The sequence below is a fragment of the Hypanus sabinus genome, unplaced genomic scaffold, assembly GCF_030144855.1.
Source record: "Hypanus sabinus isolate sHypSab1 unplaced genomic scaffold, sHypSab1.hap1 scaffold_2140, whole genome shotgun sequence".
Taxonomy (NCBI): domain Eukaryota; kingdom Metazoa; phylum Chordata; class Chondrichthyes; order Myliobatiformes; family Dasyatidae; genus Hypanus; species Hypanus sabinus.
Window position 1 is genome coordinate 1 of NW_026780247.1, and position 9,670 is coordinate 9,670.

A 9,670-nucleotide genomic window follows, 5' to 3' on the forward strand; every position below is an offset into this window, starting at 1 on the left:
GAGAACCTGAGGGGAGAGTTGATGATGGGAGGGGAAGGTCGAGGAGATTTTGGCAATGGGAATGGGGAGGGTATGTCAGATGGAAGGAAAGGGTTGCCAATGGGCCTGGTGGGACCCTGTATACCCAACCAACAGTGGGACTTCAAGTTCTCTGTAAGAGAAAGCCCTGGAAGTACATAGAACTCATTTCACTCCAAGTGATTCCCTGCAGCAGCTCCACCCACACGATGTCTCCCCTGACAAGGGGCAGGATGATGGACATAGAAGCAGTTTGTGCCTGGCCATGCTGCAATATGCTATGGATGTAGCTCTGAGCCACCCCATTCTTCATTAGCTGCACCATGGAGTCCAGGGACTGTTTCTGGCCGAGCAGGGAGTAGGAGAAGTAGAAGATCCCATTCATGGGGGCGATGAAGTTCCCAGAGCTGGCGTCGTATGCTTGGCCGTTGTTGATATCAACCCGGTCGTAAATGAGCTTTGTCGGGCCGACTGGGTTGCCACCTTCGGAAACCTGTGCATGGAAAATGACGCTGGGCACGTCTGGAAACAAAACACAGAAGATCCGTGAGAGGGTGGCTTGCAATTGTAGACTAACCCAGCACGAAACAAGTCCACGGTGCATGTCTAAGCTGCTTCAATTATTTTGGGTGTGCCACAGTGGTAAGTGCGATACTACTACAGCTCAGGGCATTCCAGAGTTCAGAGTTCAATTGCAGTGCCATTCTGTAAAGCGTCTCTGTACGACCTCCACATGGAATATGTGGCTTTTCTCCGGGTGCTGCTCTTTTCTCCCACAGTCCAAGGATATACTAGGTAGGTTAATTGGTCATTGTCTGTAATTAGGTTAGGGTTAATTGGGATTGTGGGGTCGCTGGGGCAGTGTGTTTTCAAGGGCGGGGTGGACCCACTCTCTGGTGTATCACTAAAGAAACAAAAATAATCTTCCCACTGCCTCTGTAAGGCTGACAGCAGAAACATGTCCCAACCCAGACATTCTCTCTTCTTCCATCTCCATTCAAAGCTCGGAAGCATGTCCCACCAGGCTCAAGGAGAGCTTCTACCCAATTATCATAGGAGTATTGATCAGTCCCCTAGTTCGATAACATGCACTCTTGACCTCCCATTCTACCTCATTAAGGTCCTTGCACCCATCATCTGTCTGCACTGCACTTCAACACTGAATTCTGCATTTTGCTATTGTTTACGTACTACCTCAATGCACTGATGTTGTGTAATGATCTGCATGATGTAAAACAGTTTTTCACTGTCCCTCGGGCCATGTGACAATAATGATCCAATATACCAATGATCTCAAACACCTCCATGAGGTCATCCCTCTGACTTCTTCCTATGGCCCTTATGATTTTATACACCTCTATAAAATCACCTCTGAATCTCCTACTTTTATTCTCCTAGAATAAAATCCTAGCTTGCCTTAATTCTCCCTGTAATTCAGGGCCTGAACCCTAGCATTATCCTTATAAAATCTCTGCACTATTTTAATGTCTTTTTTATCCCATGCTTACAGAATTGTACACAATAGTCTAGACACAGCCTTGCTAACAACTGCAACATAATGCCCTAGCTTTAATATTTAGTGCCCTGACCGATGAAGTGTACCAATTGCCTTCCTCATTACCCTACCTCTGACACCACTTTTCTGAACTTTATAAATGTGATCTCTTGCAACTGTTGCCTGCTGTTGTGTCATAGTACACTACCGCTCACAAACAGCCCTTTAGCTCATCTAGTCCATGCCAAACTGTTATTCTGCCTCCTGGCATTGACCCACAACTGGACCATAGCCCTCCAAACTGCAACCATCCATGTATCTTCTCTTAAGTATGGAAATCAAACTTGCACCCACCACTTCCACTGGCAGTTTGTTCCACACTCTGAGTTTTCCCTCCTGTTCCCCTTAACTTTTGACCTCAAGTTCTAGTGTCACCTCGGATGACCCTCAAATGAAAAAGCCTGCTTGCATTAACCTTATCTATAACATACTATTTTGTCTACCCCTATCAAATCTCCACTCATTCTTCTATGCTCCAGGCAATGAAGTCCTAAACTATTTAATCTTTCCCTATATCTCAAGTCCTGGCAACATCCTTCTAAATTTTCTCTGTACTCTCTCAATCTCATTGATATATTTCCTGTATGTAGGTGACCAGAATTGCATACAATACTCCAAATTAGGCCTCAGCATCGTCTTATTCATAACACCCACAACAGCTTAATATTTTGATTTATGAAGGGCAATATCTGAAAGCTCTCTTTATAACCCTATTGATGTCTCGCATTGTCTGCATTAAATTCCATCTGCCATTTTTCCAGCTGGACCAGATCTCGGTGCAAGCTTTGATAGATTTCTTCACTGTCCACTATGAATTTCTATATTGGTGTCATCTGCAAATTTTCACAATCAGGTCGTGATAATAAATTTACTTTTGGACTTTTTTGATATAAAAGAACATATATGTTAACATATACAACCCCCCTAGGGCTGTGTGCTCAGCCCACTGCTGTTCACTCTGCTGACCTACGACTGTGCTACAACACACAGCTCGAACCATATCATCCAGTTCGCCAATGACACGACCGTGGTGGGTCTCTTCAGCAAGAACGACGAGTCAGCTTACAGAGAGGAGGTGCAGTGGCTAACGGACTGGTACAGAGCCAACAACCTGTCTCTGAATGTGAGCAAAACAAAAGAGATGGTTGTTGACTTCAGGAGGGCACGGAGCGACCACTCCCCGCTGAACATCGACGGCTCCTCGGTAGAGATCATTAAGAGCACCAAATTTCTTGGTGTTCACCTTGGCGGAGAATCTCACCTGGTCCCTCAACACCAGCTCCATAGCAAAGAAAGCCCAGCAGCATCTCTACTTCCTGCAAAGGCTGAGGAAAGTCCATCTCCCACCCTCCATCCTCATCACATTTTACAGAGGATGTATCGAGAGCATCTTGAGCAGCTACATCACCGCCTGGTTCGGGAATTGCACCATCAGCTGAGAAGATCATTGGGGTCATTCTTCCCGCCATTATAGACATTTACACCACACGCTGCACCCGCAAAGCTAACAGCATTATGAAGGACCCCATGCATCCCTCATACAAACTCTTCTCCCTCCTGCCATCTGGCAAAAGGTACCGAAGCATTTGGGGTCTCAAGACCAGACTGTGTTACAGTTTCTTCCCCCAAGCTATCAGACTCCTCAATACTCAGTCTAGACTGACATTTATTATTATATTGAAATTTGTCCTCTACTGTGCCTATTGTCTTGTTTATTATTAATTACTGCCCCGCACTGTTTTGTGCACTTTACGTAGTCCTGTGTAGGTCTGTAGTCTAGTGTAGTTTTTGTGTTGTTTTACGTAGTCTAGTGTAGCCTTGAGTTGTCTCACATAGTCTAGTGTAGTTTTGTGTTGTTTCATGTAGCACCATGGTCCTAGAGAAAAGTTGGTTCATTTTTACTGTGTACTGTACCAGCAGTTTATGATCGAAATGACAATAAAAAGCGACTCGACTCAAATAGTTAAAGTAGTGCAAAAAATAAGTCGTCTTCATGGGTTCAATGTCCATTCAGAAATCGGATGGCAGAGGGGAAGAAACTGTTCCTGAGTCACTGAGTGTGTGCTTCAGGCTTCTGTACCTCCTTCCTAATGGTAACAAGGAGATGAGGGCATGTCCTGCGTGGTGGGGGCCCTTAATAATAGACACTGCGTTCCTAAGGCACCAATACTTTGTTTTGGATACTATGGAGGCGAGTACCCATGATGGAACAGATTAATTCTCCAGGTTTCTGCAACTTACTTTGATCTTGTGCAGTAGCGCCTCTCCCCCCCACCTCCCCCCCCACCATACCAGACAGTGATGCAGCCAGTCAGAAAGCTCAATCAGGTCACCCCTTAGTCTCCTGAACTCCAAGACCCAGCCTATCCCTATCATGTCCTCTAGCAATTAATTCCCTATTTGGATCACCCTTTGTGTAAGAAGTTGCCCCTCGAGCTCCTATTAAATCTCTCCTCTCACATTAAACCTGTGTACTGCGGTTCTTGATTCCCCCACCCTGGGGAAAGGAGCGAGCACATTCACCCCGTCTCTTCCCCGAGTGGTTTTCTGCTCTCGCCAGCAGGGCTGCTGTAGTGATGGTCAGCAGCTTCTGACCTTCTGGCAGGGAGACTAAAGGGCACCTGGTTCGGAATGGTTAAGGTGATGGACCGGAAGCCCATTGGGGTCAGAATCCTACCACCTACGCAAGCCGTGGGTCCTCACAGAGTCTGGGCTCTGCAACACAATGTATAGCGGGCTGGGCCTCTGCTCTCAAACAATCAAGTATTTCAAAGGTTGTGATTTTGAGTCCTGTCAGAGTTGGTATCTTTTCCTGCAGAGGTTCAATTGGGTTGTAGATAGTGATAACAGGATTTTAATTTAAATCTGCAGTTAATGTGTTTTATGAAAACCTGAACACTGACATAGTGGTATTGTTAAGACCCTCCATTGGGTCATGGATGTTGTGTTCTGGCTGTGTACGTGATCCACAAGCCAGAGTTGTACGATATGGAGAGCAAACTGGTGCCCATGCAGTAGGCTCCCCATATCCACACAGCTGATGAATCCAAACGAACAGCAGAGACTGATACAGTTTGGTACCAGCGGTGTCGCAGGAGTTGCCAGTCTGTGTTGAAATCAATGAAGGACTGCCTTAGGAACTCCTGCTCCAGATTTTCCCTTAGGTTTATTCCCAAAGCTTCCCTTATGTGTCACTTGAATAAATATTTTATATTTAAAAATCATGGATTTTCAAGAACACAGCCATAAGTAGTTTAACTGAGGGTTTAGCCTCACTTCCACGTGTCACCCACCTGTTCACTGCACAATACCAAACACACTCACAGTTTCGAAGGGTGGACACCTCTTCTTCCAGTCGAGAGACTTTTGAATCTATTTCCTTTGTCTTATCGATGGCATCTTTAATATCCTGGAAGGTTATCTGAAAGCATTTCAAATCCAGTTATCAGATTGCCGGAAGTGGTGTTTGCTACTTTGGGAGGGCGCTGAGGAGGGAACACTGCAGGAGACCAGTGAGGAAGGAGCACTGCAGTGTGGGAGGGGCGGGGAGCAGGGAAAATCGCACTGTGGAAGGGATGGCGAAGAGGGAGGGGCGATGAGGAGGACGTGTTAACGGGAGTCATCTGCCTGTCCTCTTCAGGGTTATGTCTGTGCCCAGGTGTCCTTGGAGAGGGGACATGGGAAGATTCCAATAACAGTGTGTTCCTCAGGGGTTTAAGTGCTTTGTAGATAGTAGTAATTCCATCTTAATTTGAAATTGTAAATCCTGATTGTTACAAGGATCTATCCCTTAGTAACGATGCTCAGAGAGTCACAGAATTAATCTGTAATGACCGACAAGCACCTTTATCGTCCCACAGAAGAGTACAGGAATTTGCACAATTACTTGTGTGCCTATCTACTAAGTTTTCCTGACCCTCCATGAACAGTCAAAGGAGTCTATGCTGACAATTTGTTCCTCATGGTCCCCATCTAATCTCCACGTGCCTGTGGGGTACTCCACATCCACGATGGTTGCTCTCCAGACAGTTGTTGCTACTTTGCATTCGAAGCCTCTCCTTTTATATTCATTCCTTACCAGTTCAAATGTTGCATTTCAGTGTTATTGGCTATGGGTCATCTGACTGACAATAACACCTTCTCATTGGCTTTGACTCAGGCCAACATCCATTTATTACCCTCTTCCACAAGTGACAACTGGTAATTATGGCCTTTTGTTCTAAACCAGTTACCAAACCAGTAACCAGCTTGAATGACTCGGGCCAGACACAGACCACACCATTTACAAAACTGCATGTTATAGCCCCTCTCAAATAATTTAATGGGAAATGATCCCTAGCCCAGCAGATTACCTGGACCATCATTGTGTCCACTTTAAAACACTGACTCAGCCAAGCAAAACCAGTTCACAAAATGGAGGATGCAGAGCAGCTTCATAAAATGGCAGCCTCCATTCCTTTGATCGCAACCTGAGATTCTTTTTCGGCGGGCATACTTAAGAAATCTATAGAACAGTAACTGTAAACTGTAAACATCAAATCTGTCAGCTGTAACAAACTGTGCAAATGCAGATATAAATAAATAGCAATAAATAACGAGCATGAAATAATATAACAGAGTCTGTAGATGGGTGTATTTATCCCCTTTTGCTTGATGGTTGAGGAGTAGTAACTGTTCTTGAACCCAATAGTGTGAGACCTCTGGCACCAGTACCTTCTACCTGCAGCAGTGAGCGAAGAGCATGGCCTGTGTGGTGGGGACCTTTGATGATGGCAACATTTCATGTAGATGTGCTGTGGTTGGGAATGTTTTGCCTGTGATAGACTGGGCCAAATCCACTACCTTTTGTAGGATTTTCTGCTCAAAGGCATTGGTGTTCCCATTCCAGGCTGTAATGCAGCCGGTCAGCACACTTTCCACCACACATCGATAGGAGTTTGCCAGGTTCCTGATGACACGTTGAACCTCTGCAGACTCCTGAGGAAGTAGAGGCACTGTTGTGCGTTTTTCACGATCATATTTACATGATGGGTCCAGGACAGGTCCTCTGAGAAAGTTACACCTGGGAATTTAAAGCTACTGGCCCTCTCCACCTCTGATCCTCCAATGATTACTGGCTCATGGGCCTCTGGTTTCCCTCTCCTGAAGCCTACAATCGGTTCCTTTGTCTTATTGACATTGAGTAAGAGGTTGTTGTTATTACAGCACTCGCCAAGTTTTCAATCTCCCTCCTGTGTGCTGATTCATCACCACCTTTGATACGGCCCAAAACAGTGGTGTCATCAGCAAACCTGAATATGGTGTTGGAGCTCTACTTAGCCACACAGTCACAGGTATAAAGTAGAGAAGGGAACTCAGTACACATTCCTGCAGAGCTCCTGTGCTGATGGAGATTGGGGAGGAAATGTTTTTGCCAATCTAAACTGACTGGAGTCTGCACTTGAAGAAATCCAGGCTCCCTTTGCACAAGGGGGTATTGAGGCCCAGGTTTTGGAGCATACTGGTTAGATTTGAATAGATGCTGGTGTTAAATGTGATCATAGAAGGCACTGAGCTCGTCTAGCAGTGAAGCTCTGCTGTCCCCTATATCGCAAGATTTAGCTATGTAGGAGGTTGTAGCATTCAAACCCCGCTACAGCTGGTGAGCGTCCCTCGTTGATTCCAGTCTAATCTGGAATCTCCACTTTGCCCATGAGAGAGCTTTCTGGAGATCATACCTGCACCTCTCGTAGCATTCTTGATCTCCTGACTTGAGTGCCCCTGGTCTGTTTCCCAGCAAGTTTCAGATTCCATTGTTCATATAGGGCTACTGATTGGGGAAAAACCTGAACATGGAGGTTACATGCTGGTGATACTTAGGCATGGTTCTCTTCAAACAGGCCTGGTTGAAGTCACTGACTATAATTTGAAATGCCTCAGGATGGGCTGCTTCTTGTTTACAGACAGCGCCGTGCAGTTTCACGAGCGTTTGCTTATGTAAACAGTGGCCAGGGTCACAGATAAGAACTCCCAAGGTAAATAGAATGGTTTACATTTAATCGTTAGTTGTCCTAAGTCAAGGGATCAAGTTGAGATAACCCCAACATCCATGCACCAATGAGAATTGACTAAAAGGCATACGCCGCTACCTTTTTCCTCGAAAGAATTCAAGGTTCGATCCATTCTGAAAATCGTAAAACCTACTGGTCAGATAGCCACATGCAATGTGTTTGCTGTTAACCAAGTCTCAGTGCAACAAACGATTGAGATCTGCCTCATGCGGCTCTGATACAGCATCCTTGCCCTGAGATCGTCAGTCTTATTTTCAAGTGTCTCTACATTCACTATGATGGTAGGCGGGGAGGCCTCATCCCCCTGTGCTTCAGCCTGGTTTGAATCCCACCTCTCCTGCCACATTTTCAGCCTCGGCCTTGCCATTGACCTTCAAAGGCATCGCACTTAACTGCCCCACATTTAACCGTCAAATACGAGAGACCTGAAGATCATTGATGTAATTTTGTAGTCTGTAGTCAAGAGGAAATTTACAAGCTGCAGATTACAGCAGAAGTAGTTCAAAAGGAATATAGTTGAAGGGAAATCTGGTAGAAATTCTGCAGTCCGCAGAGTCACACATGTACACCGACACCATTTTCTCAAGTCCTCACGGCGAGAACAAAGACAATTAGTGTGTCTAATTCCACGTGTCCTTGATTCATTTGCATCCACTGAATTAAAGACTGTAGTTCTTTCTGGCCAACACTGATTGTTCTATGTATTCTTGTAAATGAATAAATGTTTCATACAATTGTGAAAACAAATAAAACAATAGAATCCTGAGGCTCCTGCTTTCTACCCCGTGTAAGAGCAGATTTGCACTGTGAAACAGATCAGATGGAAAGATTTACCTCAGATAATTCTGGACTGCTCACTGACGCAGCATTCTGGAAGATCGTCCAATAGGAAAGGAGGAAGACCAAGAGAATCTGGTAATGAAAGCAAGCAGTAATATAGCAGAGCTTACCCGTGACACAGCAGCCTATAGGTCCCACTGCTTCTTGACTTATTACCTGTAAACTGTTCTCCCCTCATTTCCAACATCCCCCCTACAGATTCTACCCATCACCCACCTCGACCACCAAATCCTCCAATGTCTTCCTCGGTCTCTCTCTCTCTCTCCATTCTCAATGAACAGCTCTCCTTCAACAGAACACCCCCTAGTTACCCAGAGAACTTTCCTCATCAGGGTACCTTCTTCACCACCTCTCCCACAGCAAGCTCCAACCTCACCGCCCCTCCCTCAGTGAGGATTTCTCTCCTTACAACTCCTCCCCCACTAACACTCCCTCCTCACCGCCCCTCCCTCAGTGAGGATTCCGCTCCTTACAACTCCTCCCCCACTAACACTCCCTCCTCACTGCCCTTCCCACAGCAAGGAGCTCCCTCCTCACCGCCCCTCCCTCAGTGAGGATTTCGCTCCTTACAACTCCTCCCCCACTAACACTCCCTCCTCACCGCCCCTCCCTCAGTGAGGATTTCGCTCCTTACAACTCCTCCCCAACTAACACTCCCTCCTCACTGCCCCTCCCACAGCAAGGAGCTCCCTCTTCACTGCCCATCCCACAGTGAGGGGCTCCCTCCTCAATGCCTCTCTCACAAGAGGGGCTCCCTCCTTACCACCTTCCTCACACTAACACTCCCTCCCACACTGTGACACTCACTCTTCACTCCCACAGCAAGGAGCTCCCGCCTCACCACCCCTCCCATAGTGAGGGGCTCCCTCCTCACTGTAAAACTCCCTCTTGTTGCATTTTTAAGAACAGTGTGCATCACGAATCCATTCTCAAAGACTGGACACATCCTGGATTAGACAGAGTGAAAACCAATGTGACCACCCCCCCCCCCCCCCCACCCAGTTCCCAGGAATGAATCGGACCTTCATTCTCCAACGAATCAATCCTTTGTCTCTGGTGACTGAGGTGAGGTCTCTTTTCCTCTCCCCTGGGAGCACGGTAGCTGTCTGTGATCCAATGGGGGAAGCCAGCCCGCAGTCAGATATCGGAGGTTTCAAAACCGGACCAAAGTCCACAACGTTCCAGGACGGGTAAACACGTCTCTGTA

The 9,670-nt window shown here is 46.4% G+C and overlaps 1 protein-coding gene across 1 annotated transcript; it reads right to left on the reverse strand.

Moving 5' to 3' along the window:
- Positions 1-74: 74 nt before the first annotated feature.
- LOC132387739 (complement C1q tumor necrosis factor-related protein 3-like) lies at positions 75-8,792 on the reverse strand. The gene is made up of 4 exons (XM_059960098.1): positions 8,775-8,792; positions 8,458-8,535; positions 4,898-4,994; positions 75-540 (listed from the first exon to the last, which is right to left on the reverse strand). The coding sequence occupies exons 1-4, from the start codon at positions 8,790-8,792 to the stop codon at positions 143-145; spliced, it is 591 nt and encodes a 196-aa protein (XP_059816081.1). The 3' UTR covers positions 75-142.
- Between the last annotated feature and the right edge of the window lie 878 nt (positions 8,793-9,670).